This window comes from Epinephelus lanceolatus, chromosome 12 (genome assembly GCF_041903045.1).
Source record: "Epinephelus lanceolatus isolate andai-2023 chromosome 12, ASM4190304v1, whole genome shotgun sequence".
Lineage (NCBI taxonomy): Eukaryota > Metazoa > Chordata > Actinopteri > Perciformes > Serranidae > Epinephelus > Epinephelus lanceolatus.
This window is the reverse complement of record NC_135745.1, coordinates 39,595,001-39,619,628: the sequence shown is the minus strand read 5'-3', so window position 1 is coordinate 39,619,628 and position 24,628 is coordinate 39,595,001. Positions and strand designations below refer to the sequence as shown.

The 24,628-nt window shown below is 41.4% G+C and overlaps 1 protein-coding gene across 1 annotated transcript in view; it reads left to right on the top strand.

Annotated features, from left to right (window-relative positions):
- Positions 1 to 24,628, top strand: part of crhr2 (corticotropin releasing hormone receptor 2) — a 69,275-nt gene that overhangs the window by 27,822 nt on the left and 16,825 nt on the right. Inside the window, exons 3-6 of the mRNA XM_033651067.2 lie at positions 10,080 to 10,165; positions 10,766 to 10,872; positions 15,995 to 16,112; positions 16,216 to 16,369. Of these exons, the coding sequence (XP_033506958.1) occupies positions 10,080 to 10,165; positions 10,766 to 10,872; positions 15,995 to 16,112; positions 16,216 to 16,369 (465 nt within the window). The remainder of the gene's footprint in view (positions 1 to 10,079; positions 10,166 to 10,765; positions 10,873 to 15,994; positions 16,113 to 16,215; positions 16,370 to 24,628) is intronic.

The following is a 24,628-nucleotide window of genomic DNA, read 5'->3' as shown; positions in this document are numbered from 1 at the left end:
TTGGGTGTCTAATTTTGTCAGCGAAAATGCGTCAGTATCATTTCTGCACAAGCCACAAATGTGCATGACACAGAAAAAGCTTGAACGTCTTCTCCTCCTCCCCTTGGGCAGTTCCTTTTATAGAAGCGATGACTGTGTGTCAGGATTTCACAAAGGGAAAGAATGAAGAACAAAAATATTTAGCACACACTGTCAGATGTGTACTTGATTTTTAATGTATGTGCACAGCTTATTGCAACAATTTTCCTGGAGCAATTTAAAGGACATAATTAGATGCATAAATGATCCCTGAAAACAAACATTTTTTTTTTTTTTGAATAAGACAGCTATGAGTTAACAGGCTTTTCCTCTCAGCATATTAAGCAACAAAGTGCTAATTACTGATCAAGCTCAGAGCATCAGCAGAGTTTAGTTCCAGTAATCATGCCAGAGAGTTTATACCTGGAGGGATGGGTTTAAATACTTTTTGATGGATGTGTGACTGGTAATCTAACCTAATCTGGATTTTCAGTACCTCCTCAGGATAAACCTCCCAGAGATATACTTTTAGTAATCCAGACATATTCGGAGCGTGTGCTGATAATGCCAGAGAGCCAGGGACTTTGTTTTGCTTTGAAAAGCATCAGCACCTCTGACAAAATGTATAACAGAGTAAATGTGACAAGGACAGGGCAGTATTATTTTTTTGTGAAGTGGTTTCGCTGCCATGTTGTGTTTGATCACACTTGGGTCAATCAGGGGCATGGAAAGTGTTTGTTTTTGATGTTGGCATGTTTGCGCTGACAGGTTAGACTCACTGGAGACTAACGCGTTATGATATGAACCGCAGGTCACCTGGGTCATAAATATGTGATTTTTGGGAACTGGAGGCAGTCCAATTATTTCTCTGCAGATAGAGTTTGAGTTTTCCATTACTCTGCTCAGAGGGAGCGCCTTGTACCTGCTTTCATACGTGATTTAATTCTGTATAAATCTGCCACAAGTGTTTTGTGTTATGTGTTTTGGACAAACATATCGCTTAGGGCATTCATTTCCCAGCTAGACGATAAATATAGAAAACAGTGAGGAAAAGGGAAGGAGGGGGGTTTCTGCCTTTGGAAAAAGGACACTTTTGCACCTAAGATACAAAGAGCAGGGAGGTCACTGACACACACACAAAAAGAAAAAATAACAGACTTGGAGATGAGATGCAAACCTCAGTTTGGAAAGAACCATTCAGACACTGTAAACAAAGCATGACCCCAGAACTCATATTATAAAATAGTTGCAGACAAGTATCATGGATTCATTGCATTGTGGCTCTACCTTAACCCTTACCCTAAAGCCTAGTTCAGACAGAAGATTCACGACAAGATGAAACTGTTGCAGAGAAAAGTTGCAGTGGTTTGAAACGGCCGTCTGAGCTTGTCTAAAGCCGGCTGCAACTCAGTTGGTCAAATCCACAGCGACTGGTTTTAGAACATAAAGCTTGTCACTTGTTTCTACAGCCAATCAGCTTGTAGTGAAGTCCACTGGTCAAGTCAAAATGACCTGCAGCAGGTGCTCCGTCCCCGCTGAGCCCTCTGTTTCCGTCCTCACAGTAGCCCTTTTTAGATAGGAATTGTGCAAATTTGCAGGAAAGCCCAATCAGTCTTTTTTCAGCATTAGCAGTATAAAAACAAAATCAGGGAGTGCAGCAAAATGCCGCCTGCCTACGTAAACAGTGACGTGGAAGGGAAGCTGCGGCTGGTCAGTCCTTCGGTGATTCTCTCATAAGTCTTCACTGTTCCCGTCACTTGACGGTTAATGGCCTCTTCGTTTGCGAGGACAAGGAGGGCGCGCAGTTCCTTGTCTCCCCAGTTGCTCATCTTTACAGTGTCTGTCAGGTTTGTGTTTCCCTCTTGCTACTAGCTGCTCGCTAATTCCTGCTATCAGCTGTTTCCTGTTTATCCACCGCCAGTGGGTCGCACGTGCGGCATCATCAACAGCTCCTCCCACAAGTCATCAACAGTCCCTCCCGTTGCGGAAGGCCGCCTTGGTCTGTTTAAACTAAAAGGGTTCCGCCAATATGTCTACCCTACGAGGCAGAAAATTGGGCACCTCGGATCAACTCGCCAATCTGGCTCTGTGTGTCTAAACGCTCACAGCTTGCCGGCAAAACGGCCCAACATTCGCCGAAAATCTGGCAGTGTAAAAGGGGCTAATGTGCCAGTGACAGTATCTCACTATCACTATCCCCATTCATATTTCAAGAAGCTACAAATTATATTCAGCCACAAAATAAGCCTGAAAAGCTGCAAATCAGAACAGAAGAACAGAGAGTTGTTGCATAGAGATGATACACCAACTCATCTAGTTGCGTTGGTGTGAACGTTGCAGAACAGCTCATTGCAAGTAGCTGCAAGTTTTAACTCGTCTCGTCACAAATCTTTGGTCCGAACTGGGCTTAACCCTAACCCTCTGGTAGAAACACTTTCCATGATTTTCTGTCACCATAAAAGTAATGGAGGTGTCCTTTCAGGAAGTAATTGTATAGAGTTATTGAAAACTTTAAGAACACTTAGTTTCAGCCAGGCAATGTGACTGAACAAGAGGTATTCAGTGAGTGCTCACATGGAGTACGACAGCGCTGAGACTTTTATCTATATGCATGTATCACTCACCTTCACAGGTGCTCTAAACCGTAATTACATAAACTGTTAATTAGTCTACATTAGCAGGCGTTCTAACAAACTTTGCGTCAAAGGTAAACATATCTCAACAAATACCATTTGAGTTAAATTATGATTGGTTGTTAATGGAAGACGAAGGGAAGGAAGGAAGCTTGGATACTTTAATGCAAACCTCCAGGTGTGCTCATCTTACATCAGCCGATGTCACAGTGTTACTGTCTGATCAAGCTTTTAACTCATCGGAATTGCAAATAGACTCTCGATTGCTCAGTACATAGAAACATACAGATAAATGTATATAATAGAAAGTAACTGGTCTGCGGTGATGTGTAAGCCTACACTGTTGTGATTTATTAAAAAATAGCGCTTGTAGATTTGTTGTACAAAAGCAATCACACTCAAGGTCCTGCTGTTGTACTGAATATCAGCACGGCTGTGATTACAAAATTAAACACTCCCTCTTGTGTGATATTGCTTAATAGAAGAAGAAGATGACACGGAAAGATCAGGGTCAAGATTCACAGTAATGTTGGATTTGAGAAGTTAAGAGTGATTTCTAACAGCGTCTTTATGAGCGTTCTTAATTCTTTACAGGCATTTCCCAAAGTGGCTTTTAAGAGTGAATGCATCTGCTTGCCATTAAGAGCCTCTGAGTATGGCTGACTGAGGCGCTGATAAAGAGACTGAATACACTTTAAAATAAAGCTGTGCTTTATAACGAAGACATAAATCACAAACCATGACTGTAAATGTAAATTTAGTTGGTTTATAGTCTACTTGGAATTATTTAGTATGTTTCAAAGACTGTTACTATTTATCCTCTCATCATGCTTTTTATGTTGTCAAAATACAAATTGCGTGTGTATCCTCTTGACACCTAATGTCCTTATTTGCCCTCTGACATCTGTGTGTGACACTGCAGTTTTGCTCCAGCGCCCGCTGCCTAAATGAAATATCAGTCTGCAACGAGCTGTGAGATTCCCATGCTGTTATGGTATGGCCTAGTTTACTCTGTCCCCAGCTCACGAAATTAAATTTCAAATGACTTCAAGGAAATGCTGTGGGCTCAGGTGTGCGGCTCGCATGAGCTGTTTGATCGTTCATCTTTGAGATATTGTAGCCTTTCATCTTCACTGTACTAATTTGAAAGTCATCCGAATAGAAAGCCCTGATTTTACTGACTTTTTTACAAAACAAATTGAACAAGTGAGCGATGAGCTCAGCGCTTTGAGGCGGCACACTGCATCACTCGTGTCATATCTTTTATTTTATCTTATTCATATGTCACGTCTGGCTCAAGAGTAGCTCAAAACCTAAGTGACAGATGACAAACTAAAGCGCATCAAATGCCAGACAAAGAAAGAAAGGCTTACGCAACCTTTAAGTGAAACATGTTGTACTCATCTGTCATTGTTGCAGCAGGTCCCATCGTTGGTAGGACAGCAACAATCAGCTGAATGAAACTGTTTTGTTTGTCTTTCAGATTAGTTTTGAGAATTAATCACAAATTTATAACCTAATTAATAACTAAATCTTTCATTGTTTCAATCCCCAATTGAAGTTCCACTCATGCATGAACAACCAAAGAACCTTTCCTCGTTTATCTCGACAAACAAGCCTCCAATCTTCTAATCCTTGAGCAATCATATGGCGTGTGTTTGCATGTATGTATGTGTGCTTCCAAGAAAAGCAAGAAAGTTGGCAGGCTGGCTGGCAGAGGAAGTGGGTGATGTTGGCACGGAGCAAGCTGGTTAGAAATTGCACATTTCTTTCATTTCCCTATGCATCTTTACACCAGTGTGGAGTGTGGTCAGTGTTGGGCCGCTCCCAGCATCGTTAACACCTTCACATGGCGGCCCTCACCAAACCCGAGAGAAACTGAGTCAGTTGGTGATTTAATTTTGACTGTGTGAATACAAAGAAAAAGTCAAGAGAATAGCTTTACCATGCGTAATGCACAGATGGTTAGTCAGAAGTGTGCTCTCCCTGCACCAGTGGCTTGAATTAGTCCTGCCTCAGTGGAATAGCTCACAGGGACAAACTCACAACCTGCTCCCCTTCCTCTATTTCTGCAACATCACCGCCTGTTTCACAGACACAGTGTGATATTTGCCTGAAGAGACAAGAGAACTTTATCTCGAAAGCACCTTGTGCTGCTCCTGTAATATTTCCTCAGACAATTTAAAGGTGCTGTATTATATTTTCCATGATTCCGGGTGCTGATATAATGCCTCAGAATAAGAAATGTGTTCTCTATCATCCATCCGTCTTCTTTTAACACCTCAGTAACACTTTGAACACTATCTCTAGAACATGATAGAAAATATTTGCATATACAGTTTTACAAACCACAAATATATTTGGCAGGGCACACCCTGGACAGGTTGCCAGACTATCACAGGGCTGACACATAGAGACAGACAACCATTCACACTCACATTCACACCTACAGACAATTTAGAGTCACCAATTAACCTGCATGTCTTTGGACTGTGGGAGGAAGCTGGAGCACCTGGAGGAAACCCACGCTGACACGGGAGAACATGTCAACTCCTTTGAATCCTCCACCCTGGGCGTTTCAATAGTGACACAATATGTAAGCTGACCTTTATCACTGAGAGGTGGAGGAGATGTTGGCCAGTCACCAGAAGTTAATGTTAGCATTATACGATTCTACAAACCACAAATATATTACTTTTACATGTTTCCTATATATCATATTAATGTTTCTATAGTGATGCAATAAATGAGCTGAACTTTATCATTGAGAGGTGGAGAGGAGGGTGGATGGCGTGTCACAGAGGTGAGATGCCTGCCAAGCTGCAGACCACTTCAAAACCAATAACGCCAGTTTTTTTCTGTGACCTGCAGCCTTTCCACCATTTGGTGCGTGTGTGGCACCAATTGTGGTGTTCTAGTGGCACATCATGGCGTTTCCCAAGTAGCGTTTGACACACTGAACCTTAGTGTTTTTCACTGACTGACCCCTGCTTCTCCAGCAGCTTTTGTACCAAAGAAAAAAACATGATCTTTTCCTAACCAGTATTTTTCATGTTAAACCTGACCACACCTTCACCACAGCATTGTTTGGAAAACTTTGTTTCCGCTACAAAAGAATGAACAAATGTAACGTACCTGTGGTTTGCAAAAATGTGCAATATGAACATTTTTCTGCCAATTGGGATGAAAAGGAAAGGAAAGGAAAGGAAAGGAAACGAGGAAACGAAAGGAAGGGAAACAAGAGGAAAAGAAAGGAAACAAGAGGAACCGAAAGGAAAGGAAACAAGAGGAAATGAAAGGAAAGGAAACAAGAGGAAACGAAAGGAAAGGAAAAAAGAGGAAACGAAAGGAAACGAGGAAAGGAAAGGAAAGGAAAGGAAAGGAAAGGACAGGACAGGAAAAGGAACAAGAGGAGAGGAAACAAGAGGAAAGGAAAGGAAAGGAAAGGAAAGGAAAGGGCAGGAAAAGGAACAAGAGGAAAGGAAAGGAAAGGAAAGGAAAGGAAAGGAAACAAAAGGAAAGGAAACACGAGGAAATGAAAGGAAACAAGAGGAAACGAAAGGACAGGAAACAAGAGGAAAGGAAAAGAAAACAAAGGAAAGGACAGGAAAGGAAACAAGAGGAAATGAAAGGAAACAAGAGGAAAGGAAAGAAAAGGAAAGGAAAGGAAACAAGAGGAAAGAAAAGGAAAGGAAACAAAAGGAAAGGAAATGAGGAAAGGAAACAAAGGGACGGGGAACAAAAGGAAAGGAAACAAGAGGAAAGGAAAGTAAAGGAAAGAAAAGGAAAGGAGAGGAGAGGAAAGGAAAGGAAAGGAAAGGAAAGGAGAGGAAAAGAAAGGCAGTTCCATGCTGGTTAAAAAACATTTTTCATAACTTTAGCGACCTAAGAAGTTGCTCTGACTGATGACTGATACAGTAACGATCAGAAAAGCATTTTGGGGAAATATGTATAAACTATTTAGAAAGCCAATAGTTACAGCTTATGAATTCTTTATTAAAAAGTGGTACAAACATTACAATATGTGGAAATGTGAATCCCTATAATGAAAACTATTATTGTGTCAGACTGTAATATAAGTTGTTGTTGTTGTTGTTGTATTGGACTGCATTATATTTAAATGTTTATGCAGTATTGTGTAATGGAGCCCAGTGTAGCAACAGAAATGACCGTTGCATCAACACCTCTTTGATAGTGTTATTGACCTGTATTACAGTGCACAAAAGTTTCCATGTCTTTTTGTCACTTGGTGTGCAGTAAGTTGCATAATGTATCCAAACTAATTCATTCAGTCATTCGTCACAATTATGCAGTGAAAAGAAATAATGTGTCCTGAAAACAAACACTCTCCACTTTATTTGCCTTAGCTGATGTTCAATCCATGTATGAGACATTAGCTGTCCTATCACGGTTGCCTACACAGCACAACAACTCTAAATGCCACATGGCAACTGATCAATGAACATGTTGAGGTATTTTCTCCCAAAGTCAAACAAACAAGCGCAGTGTGTTTTAGAGTGTATTGCAATTGACTGTTTTATTGCATCTCGGGGGCCAAACGTCCCTCTCATTCAAGTGCCTTAGTGATTTAACTGACTCTGATTTACCACTACATTCTGCGCTTAACAGCTTCTCCTCAAACAGCTGACTGTTTGGATTTTCCTTCATGAGCAGCACAAAGCATTGTCTTGCCGTAATACAGTGCAGTAAGTGTTGCCATAAGTCAACTCCCTCCCTGTTTCTAGCTGCCACAAGCAGTTTTCTGCTCTTTGCTCTCAAACACAAATGTCACATTACGTAACATTAATTTGAATGCAAAGGATCTTATTCTGCTGCTGCTTCAAGAGAGGCTGTAAGTAATTTGTGAGGTGAATGGCTTTCTCACTATTTACCATATTGTTTTGTTGTTACAAGAATCTTTGAGACCGGATGAGTGAACACAAACATTACACTCTGAACATGTGGGAGATGTGTCGACTCCCCAGAGGGCCAGAAATAAACAGTTTGCAACTTTATGAACACTAAGATAAACATGATTATTCATTCATCCATTCACATAATTAGGGAATGGTGTGTGTTTGGGATACAGGTCATAGGAAATTGCAGATTAAATAGTCAACTGAACCCATTAAGAAGAGCAATGTATTCAGACAGAGTGTTTGTGAATTTGATAGTACGATTGCTTTATTGAAAGTACAGTAGCACCATTGCCAATAGTGGGATAGTTAGTGGGCTAAAACTGTACATTAGTAGTTGAGGTAGCACGTTGAAAGGCAGATAGTTAAAGTGTTTATATGTTGTATTGACTTCAAAGTGGGGCACACTGGTAGTTCACATGGGAAAGCTAGCCCTTGTTGCAGCTAGCCCTTGTTGCAGCAGCATACCATACCATGACTTAGTCATACCAAACATTAGAAAACACCAACATTGGTCCACAGGGGGAGCCACAGCGATCGGTTGCATTTTAGCCATTTTGAAGCATTTTTCTGTTGTTATAGCGCCACCCAGTTGCCAATTAGAGTTAAATTTCTCCAGTCACCTTGAGGCGTCCTGTTCTACATATCTACCAAGTTTAGTAAAAATCCATATGGCGGTTAGGCCTAGATAAGAAATGAGCTCTGTAGCGCCCCCATTTTGTTTGATGGGCTCAATAATGGAGGGGTCCCCTCAGATTATGTGTGGTCATATGCCTACAAAGTTGCGTGGTGATGGGTGAAACCCTTGAGATGTTATACACCTTTATGTGATGAGCCACGGCCTCCGCAATATTCATTGCCTTATAGAAGCTCAGTTTTAGTAAGTTTTCCAACTTTTGCCAAGAGGGAACTTTAGATATTGGTCCCTAGATTATGTTCACCCAGTTTCATGCAGATCGCTCAAACTTCCTAGGAAGAGATCCATTTGAAGTGTTTTTCAAAAAATTCAAAATGGCGGAAAATCTATATAAGTGGAAGTTATGGGTTCTTGAGGCAAATGTGTTCCTCATGAGGAGAGGCATCTCTGTGCAAAGTTTCATGTCTCTACGACATACGGGGCATGAGATATGCCCATTCAAAGTTTGCAAATTCAATCGATTGCTATAGCGCCACCCTTTTGGCCAATTGATGTAATATTGCTTCATTCACATCCTCCCATGACCCTCTACCACTGTGTCAAATTTCACATGGATTGACCAAGTCAGTGAGGAGAAAAACGTGGAACACACACACAGACACAGACATACCCACGGACAGACAGACAGATAGAGTTTTCTTCATTATATAGAAAGATATAGTCCACGATGAGTAGCTCTAAAAAGTTGCGTAGCTGTCCCTCCATTGTGACATTAGGAAGTGTCGCAGTTATCTTACGAGTGCAGTGCACGCTTCTTCAATGTTAAGTTTTCTTCCAGGGAGTGACTCAAAATGACCACAAAGAGATGCAAATGAACTGCAGAGACATGTAATAACTACAAAAACAGACAAAACAACCACAAAAGACACAACGCTACATCAAAAAGACATGAAATTACCTTCAAGAGACCCAAACAACCACAAGGAGACAGAAAAATGACACAAGGATGCATAATAAGTTGAAAAGACATGCAAAACTACTCTAAAGTCTGTGTCTTGCTCCTATGTAGGACAGGTAGTGGGGCCCTTTGCATATCTGTGCCCAGGGGCTCACTGACTCATAGTCCGCCCATGTCTGTAAGACATTTATTTGGCCTTTAATAAGCGTCCACACTGGAGACTTTGACCTGTGGAAAAAGTGTGTATTTTTAAAGCTCTTTTGAAAATCTGACAGCAGCAAACCTGTAACTGATGTGAGTTTTCATACACAACAATGAAAAAACACATAAATGATGTGCATCCTGCAGCAGAGGAGTTCAAGTGATCACTTTAAGTGGCTGGTCTGAAAAATAATAGGAGAAAATAACCCTCATACATTTACTGCTGCTCTGTTTCCGCCCAGCTGTTTATACATTTTTCAGCGTTAAAGAGATAAAGGGCTACGGTGAGGAACTGCAAAATGAAAAATTCAGTTCAAAGTTGATTATGGAAAGCGGTTTTTAAAAGATATGCAAATAAAGTGACAGAGTAAGAGGCTTTGCATTTCCCCACCATGAATAAAAATTGTATTGCTGAATTGGTATTCTGCATAAGACTCAGACGGATAGTAGTGCTCAACTTTGAACTGAGCTCAAAGAAATTACAAGGATGTTGTTGCTTACCTACTTGGCAAACACTTCACTATAACCTTGCCACAACAAATCACTGCCCTGCACCTGCACAGAGCCGGCACCAGTGTCTGATGTTAAATTCATATACAGATGGGAGATTTGAACAAAACAATCTTAAGGATGAACAAGTATTTTTAAAACAATGTTTGCAAGAATGAAACACTTTGGTTGTTTTCTCAAACATGCTCCTCACTCTTCTCTTGCAGGGAGTGCTTACAGGGAATGCATGGATAATGGGACGTGGGCGTTGAAGAGCAATTACTCCAATTGTGAACCCATTTTGGAGGAGAAGGTTAGTGTGGCGTTGCAGGCACAATCCTGCTCCGTCCTTCATTCCATAAGCAATCTGTTAAGCATCTTCATGAGATAAATGCTCATTACAGCTTCTCGTTATTACACTAATGGCACACAGGGAATACCGATTAGATACAGCACAAGTAATGTGGTGTTTTGATTGCTTAACGCTTATTGAACTGCATTTTATTTTTCTGCATAGTAGCAGTTAGACTGTTTATACATTTGCCTCCAGACGACTTAACAAACATAAGTATAGTCGTCTTGTCTGTGTCCCTGTAAGTGAAGCCTGAGGCCAAACTCAAAGACTAATGTATTGCATGTAATGGGTTTTGGCCTGATTACCTCACATCATGTCTCCTGATTGTGTGTATATCTGGGTCTTGCTCCATTTTCTCAGATAATTTTAAGCGATGACATCTGAAGTGTGTCAATGACATTTGCTTTCTCGCACTTTAGTTACACCTTAAAAACAAAGAATAGATGAATACACACATACACCCTGGGTCTATGCATGTATTTTTGCATTCCTAACCTCTTCTTTGTTTTATTATCCAGCAGTTGCATTCAAGAAGTAATTCACGTGTTGTCTTTACAGAGAAAATATCCAATGCATTATAAAATAGCGCTGATCATCAACTACCTAGGTCACTGTATCTCTGTGGGAGCTCTCGTCGTGGCCTTCATTCTCTTCTTGTGCTTAAGGCAAGTACAGAAATAGTCCCTATCTAAATGTGTCCTGTATGCATGAGACCTCATGGAAAACAATCAAGGAAATTCACGTAATATCCTCAGACTGCTAATCATTAACTCGCTTATGTCAAATGAGTAGATCTCTGCAGCTCGGCCCAGCTGGAGCACTCTGGTTAAGAGAGACATAATGTGTATTTCATAACACTGCTTTCTTCTGAGCAGCCGTACCTTTTTTTCCATGTCCTGGTTTAAACACACACACACATACACACACATACACCTACATCTCCTATGATGGAACAGCGCAGATACTAAACAGCCTCAGTTGCGTTGTGCGCTATGGTTTGATCGATGCAGGCTTCTCAAAACAAATATTGATTTGTTTCAGATTAAAGACCAAAATAGTCAACATCTTCTCCTGACATTAAATCTCTTTAGATTTCATGAACAATCTATAACTACTTAGTGTTTTCCCCCACAGATTTTTTTCTAGGCAGCACAGGAAATGATCTGAAATAGCATTCTGAGCAACATCTGAACCAAAAAATGAAAAAAAGAACTGTGTACAAAGAATGACAGATGAAATTATCCATCTTTAAGCAGCTCTGTAAAAGTTTACTATATAGGATTTTCCTAAAAAACAATGTCATACAGAATCTCTCTCAATCATCTGTTATGACTCACTAGACGTGTGTGAGATACCTGCCTGTATTTTCTTATTTCCTTCTTACATTTTGTGTTCCCCCGCAGTGCCCAGGTGAGGCTGGGACTGTGATAAAAAGATAGCGACCAGGTGTTAGACTGTAAGCAGCAGGCATACAGGAGGCACGATGCTGAAAAAACACAAATATAGTGAGATGAAACGCAAAACAAGAGTGAATCTGGACTTGGCCTTTCCAAACATCAACCTGCAATCCTGCACAGTCTACCTTTAAAGCATAATGCTCCACCATATATGCAGCATGTTCTCACTCTCAACTCATCGAATACAGCAGCTTGGTCAGTGGCCCCACTCTTCAAACTATGACGCTGTAGGTCGCCCTCCAACACATTCTCACTCCAACCTCGTCACATAACAATGTTTGGTCATGGACTTTCCACATCGACTTCTGACAAGCAAGGTACCCTGGGTGCGTTGGTTGTCGACGTTCTAGGACGCTGTGTCAACTTCTGCCTGTCACATGCATTGTCTGTTTTCAAAATACATTTTCGTTTTCACAGGAAATGTACAGTTTACATACAGTCTCTTTCAAAATATATACATTGGTACAACATAAACTGGCATTTTTTCCTTCAACAACAAATGCATGTGGTTACATTTTGCCAACACACGCACGTTGTTGGGTTTAAAGGAGCTATATGTAAGAAATCTAAAGCAAATAGTCGTAAAATCCTCCTAATATGTCACAGAGACTAAGGAATAATGTTCATATAACTGATCTCACCGACAACAATAGTACAGCCAGAATATTCACATTTAAAAAACAAAAAAATTACGGTCCGCAAATCATGTTTATGTTTTGAATTTGTGTTTTGGCCTGTTGCCCCACCCACCGCCGTCTACCAGTCACACAGTCAGTAGAGTCTCAGCATCAGTTACAGTTACGACTGAGCTTCAGCAGCACGGCAAGCAGCATTAGCAGTGTCTCAGTACATAGCATTAGCAGCCGGCTCCTCCTCCGCTGTATCCTGGCAGCAGCGCAAGCAGCAGAGAACAGTCCGATGGAAAACCACAGATCAAGGACGCGGTGACGCGGCCCTGCCATGGCAGCCGCCCGTGGGCAAACAAATCAGTCTCCAGCGTGCCACTGTCCAGCAACCTCGAATCTGTAGGGGAGGGGGGGCGGACACGACTCGCGACAGTATTTCGAATTTGAGTGCAGTAACCATTTTGGCCACATTCTTACATACAGCGCCTTTAAGAAACACAACAGGGTTTAGGAAAAAAGAACAGGGTTTGGCTTTACAATCTAATGGGAAGCAAACACCGGCCTCCCAGGTGAAAGTCTGGGGTTGTCAGACCCATCCAACACCCCTAACACCTGCCTTGCTTGGACTTGTTGTCCAGTCGCATGTCCCCCTGTCGCCACCAGGTGGCGTTAAACAATAACAGTGACAGGCCGTGTATTATGCCAACATGAAAGGATGGCTTTTTGTCAGTGACTGACACTGGAAGTCATTGCACAAGTGCCGGTTTTCGACAACTTCAGAGCGAGACCAGGTCGCCCCCTCTATTGTCGGTTTTGGACATCGCAGTTTACGGGCTCTCTTTTCGCAGACCGGGCGAGGTGGGGGCGCAGCGCACCTGCGCTTCGCCAACTGGGTGTGGCCAGGCGGATTTTGCAAGTTTGGCACACCATACGCGCTGGCGCAGCTACTCGTCTGTCCCACCTCCGTCCCTCCTACCTGCGCAAGTCGGAAAGAGGGAGGAGAGAAGGCGTGGAGTGGGTTTTACACACATCACACCCATCAAATGAGCCCCTCTCCTCGCCCTTAAATGCGCCGCGCGAAGGTGTGATGAGAGTTTACTCAATTCGCCATGGCAGAAGAGAGCAGCAGCGTCAGACGGCCAAACTTCTCCCAGGAGCAAACTGATGTTTTGGTCCGGGAGGTCCAAGCTCGCAGTGTCCGAATATACGGAACTGCGAGCAGAACTCCACGGGCTGATGATGCAAAGGTAGCCTGGGAGGAGGTCACCACAATTGTGAATCAATGTTGCGTTTCTCTTGTGCGTGCGCGCTCTCTCTTTCTCTCTCGCAGTCTTACTCTGTTTCTTTTCTTTTGACTCTTCTAAGATGACAGATGCTGAATATATACTCCCTATCTGATGATGTGGCTGTTTGTGGTTGGCTGAGAGGGATGTGAACTCATTAGTTTTGTTAATCAAATCAGGTTGTGTTTCCATTACGTGTGCCAAACGTGCCAAACGGTGCCAATCCCCTTTGATCTGACATCAGATGTGACGGGACAGTCGATATAGAGATACATTTATGTGCTGATTGCAGATAGTTGCATTGAATAGTGGTTTTTTGGGTATTTATTGCATCGTTAATGTGCCTGACATTCTGGAAACCTGCCTGTGAGGTTTTGGTGATGTGTGCACACTGTCCGCTGGTCAGCCAAACTTCGGCTTACACCAGCTGCGCTCCCCCTGCGCTGACAGTAGACGTGGTTTCAGCTGGCGAGCTTTTAGCGCACCGTCGGTGAAGCCTTTTGGCACGAAACTGTCACTGCGCCAAGCTGGATCTGTCGACACCTCCCCCTGCTGCACCGCCACACCCATCTCAGCACACCTCGGTCTGCCAAACTACCAAACTGAGCGCGCCTCGGGTTGCGCTGCTCGAAACTAGCTCTGCGCTGGGTTCGCCACCCTGCGCTGCGCGGGGAAACTAGAGCCCTATGTGTCAATTTCTTCTCGTTACATGCGACAGTGTCCTTTCAAAATAAACTTCTGTTTTCTCAGGAAACATTTTTATCATATGTTTTTTCCTAATTTAGGTTTAGGAAACAAAAGTACTTAGTTAGGTTTAGAAAGAAGACCATTGTTCAGGTTAAAATAACGTTTGATAAGTAACTCAACTCATCTGAGTAACTTAATGAGTATGTCACGTGACGTTACATGGCAAGAAAACGCAACATTGACTTAGGTTTCACACCAGACAGGAACAGCAGTCTCCTGTGTGAAAATCCTGTGTTAGTTTGACCCATTATCCGTCCCTGTGTGAACCTTCCCACTTGTATTCTGCGTCATTATCGCAGATGGGTTTGCACTGGAGTAACTTGAAAGCCCGGTGCGTCTTATACAGACACACATCTACTAATATTCAGAAGTTTGCTCGGAAACCACAGAAACAAGATGCTCTTTATGATTTTAAAACTTGTCTGACTGTTAAGGCAGTTATACGAACCAATCTTGCTGCCTTCTGGCTTCAGGTATGCCAGTTGCAGTCAGACACGCTTGAATTGACCAAAAAAAAGGAAGAAAAAAAAAGAGGAGGGATCCCACGAGAACTGTATAAAAATGAACTTATTTATTCTAGAAGAAATGCAAAAATATTCTCATACAACAGCCCCAATTGACTATATAAAAAATAAACGAAAAAACGGCTTCAAGCCTCTAAGACAACCTATTTAAGGACAAATCAAATGCGGTCAAAAAACTGTGTAGTGCCGCTCTACCTGAGCCAGCCTGAGTCCCAAATTACCTGACAAGATAAAGGTGTGGAAAGGAAACAAGAGGAACATGGGAAAAAAAGGCGTGAAGTCAGGCAGGTCACCATAACCAATTATTCTAATATTAATAATAGTTAATATTAATTAACACAAAGAATAAACTTTTAATGGGGCAAAAAAGATACACTTCTCACAAAACAAAAAGATGAATTTGGCTCCTACACTGACTATCATCAAATTTTTAATATTCTTCAGTATCATAGTAATCCAGTGATAGTTGTGTATACATCCATGGGAACAGTGCAAAGAGGAACGTATAGCCTAATAGGTAATTCAGCATTTCATTATTATCATTAATAGTAGTAGTAGTAGTACACATTAGTAAATTAAAAACAGAATTGATGGGATAATCACACTCTCTTTTTATGCACTACTGGAGTCTTTTTCTGCAGTGACATGACTGGCCAATTACTTTATATAATTACAATATTTCCCTTATTATTCATCAACCAGCAGTCTAACCCCACACTCTAAAAAGAGTCCACTGTTTGAGTTAAAAAAAAAATGAAGGTAATAATTTGCATGCCTCTTTTAAGTAGCACCAACCCTGGCCTTGTTGCGTTAATGCTGAGCCTTTTATAATCTGAAAAACTATATACTACAAACATACAACCAACATGATTTGCTTTGACCTTGATGAACTATTTATTCAAAAGTTGTGTTAATATATATTTAAGATATTCTAACTTATTTATTTTTAATTCCATCCCACTGAAAAAAAGTTTTGATATTGACCAGCTCCTTAAAATAAGATGTCAGCTGACTGAAACACAATAATGAAAGAAACTCCTGTTTTTATGCTGAAAAACTTGATTTTAAATATTATCTCAGTTTACTTTGAATAATCTGTACTGCCTTCATAGAAGCATGATTAAAAAACTGTCATTCTCTTGTGGCACAGGAGCATACGATGTCTTCGAAACATCATACACTGGAACCTGATCACCACCTTCATACTGAGGAATGTTATGTGGTTTTTGCTTCAGTTGATCGACCACAATATCCATGAGAGCAATGAGGTAACACCACCAACTTTACATTTTAACAAGTAAAGCTGTGAACAATTTTATGTCAAGTATATTATGTTGCAATGTACAAGTAACTTTGTGTTTTCTTTCTCAGCCTTGGTGTCGATTAATTACAACAATATACAACTACTTTGTGGTGACAAACTTCTTCTGGATGTTTGTTGAAGGATGTTACCTTCACACAGCCATCGTAATGACTTACTCCACTGATAAGCTCAGGAAGTGGGTGTTCCTTTTCATCGGCTGGTGTGAGTATGTTAATGTTGACGGTGCATTCGTAATACTTCTGCTATCTCTCAGCTCTGAGTGGCAGTAGACGTGTTAACTCCTCGTTAAGCAAGACGATGTGTGCAAACCAGGTTTTCATTTTTCTATTTTTAACTCCTACTTTTTCTCACAGATTTTAACTCAAATGTAAATATTAGAAGCTGAGCGGCCACAATTTGATATATCCTGCAGATACTTTTGTAAGCATCTGCTGAACGTAGGGAAACAGCTGACCCACAGTGTTATATGACATTTCTCCAAAATTCAAAATGAACATTTGCCTGACTGAATGCACTGCAGGTGAAGTCTGGTCAGCGAGTGAAGCGGAGGGAGACCTTTTAGTACTTCAAGATAAGGCTTTAATTTCATAAGAGAACAGAGCTGCAGTGAAGTGTGGAAAATGTCATTTTTTGTGCTTGACTTGCAGTGATAGAATGACTTGTGAGCATGTAGCAGATGCCCCGTCATAACCACATGAATTATCTATGCTTACCTTAACTTAAACTGCAGTATTAGGAGAAGCACGGTGTCACAGTATTCCATCTCGAGGAGGAAAAAATGCTCATGGAAACACGTGTGTACGCTTCCCTGAGCAAGTCTGACATTTTCCCTCTGTCTGTTTATGTAATGGTCATTGTGTGTTCTTGCAGAGGGAAAAAATACACCTAACGGTAACTAGGCCATGCTGAAATGACTCAACTGTGATTTATTAACACAGGATTGAAAAATAATAACCAGTAGATGACATGTGATTGGTAATGACACATGGATGACATGATTGGGGAGCTCATATTGGCTTTAAAATAGAAATAACCAAAGGCAGATATCAATCATGTCAATCTAGTTTTAATGACTTAATGTGATTAAAATGTAGAGTAACTGATGGATTTTCATGTGGTGATTAGATAATCAGTGAAGCTTCCTCTTTGTGTGAATTCTACTCATCAGTACAGTGAAATTCACTAAGCACTCCTGCAGGTGTAGATTAAACTTGGTTTTTGTTTTAATCCAACATATCTGTGCAGCGACATACGCTGTAGGATGTGTTTTCAGTGAACACAATACCTTTTATTTTCTGTAATTAATACCCATCATCAGTTATATCTCATCGATCAAAGGATAAAGGAAAACTTAAACTATTTAAAATGTATTACATGAATAGAAACAGGGCTGTAACCACCTATTTAATTTTTTCAACCTACCTATGATCCAATTCTTCAGGGTGGTTAAAGGGAATTCCCCTGGGACAATTTTTTAGAAACTTAACAGCTAAACTGACCATTTTAAAGCATATTGAAACAAAATTATTAAATCAGGATTCTTTGGATGACCAAGTATCATTCTATAGAGTCAGCTTATGATTTTTTTTAACTTTTTTTATTGACTTTTAATCATATACTGTAACATTTAATGAATCTTTATAACATTTTTATGGCATACGATAATATTAAAAAGTGACACATAAGGCCAAAACACACCGGCACCGTACGACGCGCATCAAAACAGACGCCCCCATTATTCTCTATTTACAAACCCACACCAGCGGCATGTCGTCGGCGTCAGTACCACCCCTTGTCCACTACCCCTAGCCCTCGAAATGAAGCATCGAGGGGTAGGGGTTGAAATCTTTCCCTAGGAATTGGAACACCACTCACTTTGTCACCACGTTGGTTACGTTCACGCATACGTAACTATTTTAAACAGGAAGCTGCGACCCATCTACATTTCAATGGAGTCTCATTTATCCTACCGATTGCGTTTGCTGCATTTATCATTCTTCATCTGATGAACGACAGACGACAGGGGACTTCTGCTAGCTAGCTAACCAGCTAACATTACGAGGCAGCATAGTTATACTAGCTGGCGTGTTATCGTAATGTGAAAAATCCGACAATTTTGCAGAACAGGACAGATGACAGACACCAGATAGTGCGAGCTAGCTAGCTAGCTAACAAGCAACTTGACAAAGATAACGTTAGCTATGTATGAATTTTGTTCCCCGTCTCTTGCTCGGTGGTAGCCATGGCGATGCCTAACCCTCGCTGGCAAGTCAGCATCTGAAATCCCTCGCTCCGAAGGGCTAGTTTCATGCCCACTACCCCTCGTTATTCCTTTTTGCGTGTAAGGGTAGGGGGCATAACGAGGGGTAGTGGGCTAGTTTCATGCCCACTACCCCTCGTTATGCCCCCTACCCCTACACGCAAAAAGGAATTGGGACACTACCCCTCGTGGGAACGCACAAATGTAGGGGTAGGGCCAAGGGGTAGGGCTAAGGGGGGTATTGGGACGGGCCCTAAGTCTGAAGAACTTACACTGATACTCTCTGGTACCTAGAAATAGCTACTGATGGCTAATGGGAAAACAAAAGCACTGTTGTCTTCCTATTTTGGCTGCATAATTTAGGGTGACCATATTTTGATTTCCAAAAAAGAGGACACTCGGCTGGCCACGACATAGCCTACTTAAATGATACTCGCAGTTTACTCAAAGATGCCTTATAATTTTAATATATTTCAAATTTATATGTATGGATAGAAAATTTAGTTATATTACAAAATCATATCTCTCAAAGACAGAAATTCAGATAGGCCCCAATAGGGGACACATACACGCACTAGAGTGTGGCGATCCGAGCCCGACGGTACCCGACGGGTCGAGCCGGGTTTGGTCAAAAATGTAGCTATAAATTGTATTCGGGCTCGGGTCGGATTCAGTCAGCTTTCAGTGAAAATGTAGTGTAAAAAATGAATAAAATCCTATTGTCTGTCCTGTTTATTGCTTGGGCACTGTTATTTACGTGACAACACCTGAACATAACACACACACACACACACACACACATTGGCTGTTTGTTTCTACCTCTCTCCTCGCTGGAAGTCTCGGACCTCCAGCCGCCCGCCTCCGCCTTGATTAAACGCTGAAAATAAAATAAAATAAAAGAGGGAGACAGGTTTTTCCTATTTTATCTTATTTTGTTTTATTTCTCCCTCTCCTCTCGCTGGAAGCGTCGGACCTCCCGCCTCCCGCTCCCGTCTCAAACATGGAGGTCTCCCTCTCCGCTGAGCATGCCCAGCCTGTTCAATAGCCTGTAACCACTGTGTGACACAAACTCAGTGCTTTGGTCATTAAATAATGTCGGGCTCGGTTCGGGTTCGGACAGAAATATGCGGCCCATGCCGCACTCTAACACACACACACACACACACACACGGAAAACCGGACATTATCATCAGTTTATAAAACCCCCCCGGACGCCCCGGACGGGACGTGAAAAGTGGACATGTCCGGGCAAAAGAGGACGTTTGGTCAGCCTAGCATAATTGTTGACGTACTTCTTTTGTGCCATAAATCGAGCCTTCATTTTCCTGTGAGATTGCACCTGGTGGCAGACAAAATTGCATAGTGAAAGCAGGCTTATAGAGAACCAATCTGAACGCCTATGGTGTCTTTATTCTATAGCAATCACATTGTGCAATCAACATTTACATTATAATGACAGGTTAAAGCAAATAACTTGTTTATTTCCACTGGCCCAGCCCTAATTTCCACCTTAACTGCTAATTTTAATCTGCTTCTAGTATCACAATAGTAACAGAAAAACTAAAAACTAAACTGTAATACTAGAACTAGTAGTAATACATTTAATAATAGTAATAATAGCAATACGCTTAGGTTTATTCAGTATTATGAATACATTTGCTGTTGATTATTTCGGACAGTGAATGGTTGCCTGTCTAAACATAGCATTATTCACTCCTATTTTTTTATCAACATATTTGGGAGGCATTTTGAGCCTATTTGAACACTGGGCTTGGAGGGGTGGAGATGTGTAACCCACAGGATATATTATCATTGCAGCCTGGAATAGAAGAAATTAAGTAGTAGTGTTATGCCCTGTTCACACCAAAGATTTGCAACGAGACAAGTGGAAACTTTCAAACACTTGCAATGTGCCATTCTGCAACGTTTAAAAAAACTGCCGGTTCACATCGATGCAACTAGATGAGACAGTGTATCATCTCTATGCAACAACTCTCTGTACTTGTGTTCTGATTTCCAGCTTTACAGGTTTATTTTGTGTCTGAATATAATTTGTCATTTCTTGAAATATGAATGAGGATAGTGACAGTGAGATACTGGCAACAGCTGCATTTGCAGTAGTGATGAAACAGCGAAAAACAAACAAAACCAGCATCAGATGGACTGTATTCATAATAAATAAGCCACATGGTATAAATAACCAGCGCCAATTAATCAGTCAGTGAGAATGTGTGTGTGGGGGGGCATAAACACACGCAGCGAGCAGTAGCACTGTCTGACACTGGTACACTGTGAGGACAGACACAGAGGGCTCGACAGGGAAGGTTGGCTGTAGAAATAGGTGACATGCTTTATGTTCTAAAACCAGCCGCTAGCTGGACCAGCTGAGTTGCAGGTGAAACCTTCAGCCAGCTTGAGTTGAGTTCAGACTGCTGCAACAGTTCTCTGCATTATTCTAAAACAGGTTCATCTTGTCACGAATCTTTGGTCTGAACTGGGCTTTAGTGTATGGACTATACATGATATAAATAGAGGTATTAAGTATAATCTGTACAAATGATTTAGTTCTTTCAGTCTTAAACCTGCTGCCTTGTGGAAACCATGAGCCAGTCAAGAGATTGGATTTCTCATTTTGTCACTGATATATGTCTTGAGGTTGAGATAAGTCATTAGGAAATGGTGAAAGTGGGGCAGATTAAATCTGTCTTCCACCAGAGACCTGCTGATCTTAGCTGGAATCGAAATAGGTTCAGGCCTGAACTCTTTCAGCTCTATCAAAGTTCATTTCACTCACCATTTCACCTTTATGAAGATCTGATCCACTTTGGCCACAAAACTCGACCAGCTCTGTCACCGTCTGATTTGTGCGCTCACTAATGATATTTAGCTCAAAGCTCAATTAGCCTGTCGGCTCACTGGCAGGGTGAAAAAGTCAAGAATGAACTGCTTGTTTAAAAAGCAGCAGACTTTCCTCGAACTGCAGTCCTGAGTGCTTTGGGGTAGCAGTGAGACATCCCAAAGGGCTTCACTTTTTCTTACTTCGAACTTAACATGCAGTGAAAAGAGGAAAGACGGCTCTGCAGCACAGTCTCAAAACAGTTTGTAAAATAGGCATAACCTCTGAAACACAGACCACATTAACATGGACAGATTCGATTGCAGTTGATGGAAGTGTCCTAGAGGGAAAAATGAAATAGAAATCTGTATTGCATTAAAAAGGAGATTTATCCCTAAAAGTTTTGTCTGTCTGTTTTTAAGAGAGGATGGAAGCTCAAGTTCAGATGGCTGTATCACAGATGATTCATGCACACTTGGTAGGGCTGCACAATATATTGTTTTTTAGGCTGCTGTCAGCCCTAGAGTCGTCTCCTTTGGTCTGAATCAGGGACTCATGTTGTTCCAAAGTTGTATAATTGCCTAGAGTTGGTTCGTGTTCTTACGGCAGCATTTACAAGAGGACCAGATCAAATGCCTTGTGTGAGAAAGCTGCTCTTGATTGGTCAGAATTTCCATGTGTGAAAAATCCAGGAAGTAAAGCAAACGTTGAAGAAGAGTACACTTGCAAGATAAATGTGACACTTTCTAATGTCACAATGGAGGGACAACTACGCAGGTTGATTTTAGCGCTGCTCATCGTGGACTATATTGCTGTCATTGTTCATTTTAGTCAAACCATACAGTTTGAAAACGAGGCGCGGCTCCAACTAGAAAACAATGTTTTGATGCATTGGATGTGCTGAATGTGCATATTAAGGCAGTACAGGAGGAGGTGCACATTAATAATCCTCCAGGACTGTAACATGCTCATGTTTAACCCAAACAATGTGTCATGTGACTGCAGTTGCTTCACATCCAGGTCAGAACACCTTCTCACCACAAACCAACCGCACCAGAGTTCCTTTGGAACCGGACTGAGACCACCTCTTCATGAAGGTCTCTGTCCGGTTGTTTTGGTGCACACCTGAGTGAGATCGCTGTGTTCACACCTGCCCAATTAAACTGCACTTTGGGGGCAAACAAACTTGAGTATGATTGAACCGAACCAAACAGGGGAGGTGTGACAGCACCTAGTCTGAGTGGGTGGAAGTTTGCTGCAAAGATCAGCCTCTCATTGGGCAGAACGAGCCACCCGCTGAAGTCCCGCCCTACCACCTCCAGTTGCAGTTTTCAACTCGACCTTTACTAACTTTTGCAATGTTTGATCTTACAGGGATGTAGCCATTTTTCTGCCATGGTTCGCGTCCTGTAGGCGATATTTTTGTGGGCGTGTTACACCAAAACCTGTTTCCCCCCGGCAATATTTTTGCAAACGCACCGTTGCTGTGGCACCACCAAGAACGATTGTGATTGGTTGAAAGAAATACAAGCAGCCAGGGCGTTTTTTTCTCCAATCTTAAAGTGAGAGTCGGTCCAGCCAGACCTTTCTTTTCTTGAGAAAGGTCTGGTGAGCGAGACTAGAAAGCACCCTTAATGCCATCGCAATGTGAACTTGTGCAGTAAACACTTTACGAATGACTGTGATGTTGCACTCAGACATTTTAGCTGAATAAGTATCAGCAGAACTGCACTTTAAAATATAACGACTATTCTTTTTTTATTGTTGCCTTTTCTTTTCAGTCATGTGTTTAATTTGTAGAATAAGATAATTTGGGGAATAGTTTTCCCTATTTCCCTATTGCATATTGTCCCCATACTGTGCAGCCCAACTGTAACATTTGGTCTTTTTTAAGTGAGACTTGATAAAATAAAATCCATGTACGTGTCCATGATCTCCTCAGATCATGTCACCTCCATAACGTGCACCTAATTTTAGTCAACTCCTGCTTATTGACAGATCGGTGTTGAAGACTGGTCCACAATATGTAGAGAGAGCTGCGGTAGGCCTACGTGAACGATGGAGAACGTAATGTGCACTGTTCTCTGTCTGAGATGATTTAAACTGTTTTTAATAATAGTTTCATTAGTGTTTCTCTGGGTGCATGTTTTACTTTGACAACATTTCTGAGAAGACCAGCACCTACTCCGTAACATTTGTTTTTCAGAGAAATGTGCATATATGCATCTGGCAGCAGCTGTGGTTCCTGAGTCATGTATCATGTAACAGTGAAGCTATATTAGACTTAAAATGTTATTAGTTCAGAAGAGAAAAATAAAAGCGTGTTTCCAGTTTGTACTTTGTAGCTGAGCTTGTAGTCTTGTTATTTTTTCTTCATCTTGATCAAGCTGCACAAAGTTCTGTTTTGTGGTTTTTACCTTCATTATTCTGACACATTCCCTCCAGTAACATGGAGAGAAAAAAGCTGTTTGTAGTGAGGTTACAAAATGTATTTTACTGTAGATCACTGCTTTAAAATAACCCCATCTCCTAGAAATTACATTTGTACATTGCTTTCTTAATTATGTTGGTGTGGCAACATAATTGCTGTCTGGATTATGTTTCTTTTAGCTAATGACATAGGCAACAGGAGCACTTTGGTAAGGTTAGAGAAAGATAGTAATTTTAGTAAAATGATAATTAACAAGGTAATGAAAACATCATGCTGTATTCAGTGGATAGTGTATTTCAGAGGTGTGGAACTGGAGTCACATGACTTGATTAGAGTCCAACTCGAGTCGCAAATTTGAGAACTTGAGACTTGCTTGATTAACAAGGACGAAAGACTCGACTTGACTTTGACTTGGCATGACTTGAGACTTGACTCCGACTTCCAGAAATTGGCCTCCTGTTCCTGTTGCATGCACCTGCTCTCTGACAGCAGCAGCTACGGTATGTTATGTGAGTGGAGACTTTCACCCTGACCAGAGGGCTTGGAGCACGAGAGGAAGTATTTAAATAATTTACTCTTGTAAAAGTAACTAATACCAGCCTGTAAAAATACTCTGTTATAAGTCAGATTCCTGCATTTAAAATGTTACTTGAAGCAACTGTAACTGAAGTAGTGTAAAAATGGTGTCATGATCCTGGGTTGTTGTTCATATTCTGTTATCTTGTGGACTTTGTTTTGGAGTTTTCTGTAATTTATTCATTCATGTTTAATCTGCTTCCTGTTTTATTTTGTAGACTCTCTCCTCATGTGTCATGTCTGGTTTTACTTCCTGTCTTTGTGTGTTTTCCCGCCTGTTTTCTGCCACACCTGTCTTGTTAACCCTTGCCTGTTCCCTGAGTCTTCCCTTCACACCTGTTTTGTATCAGTCTTGTC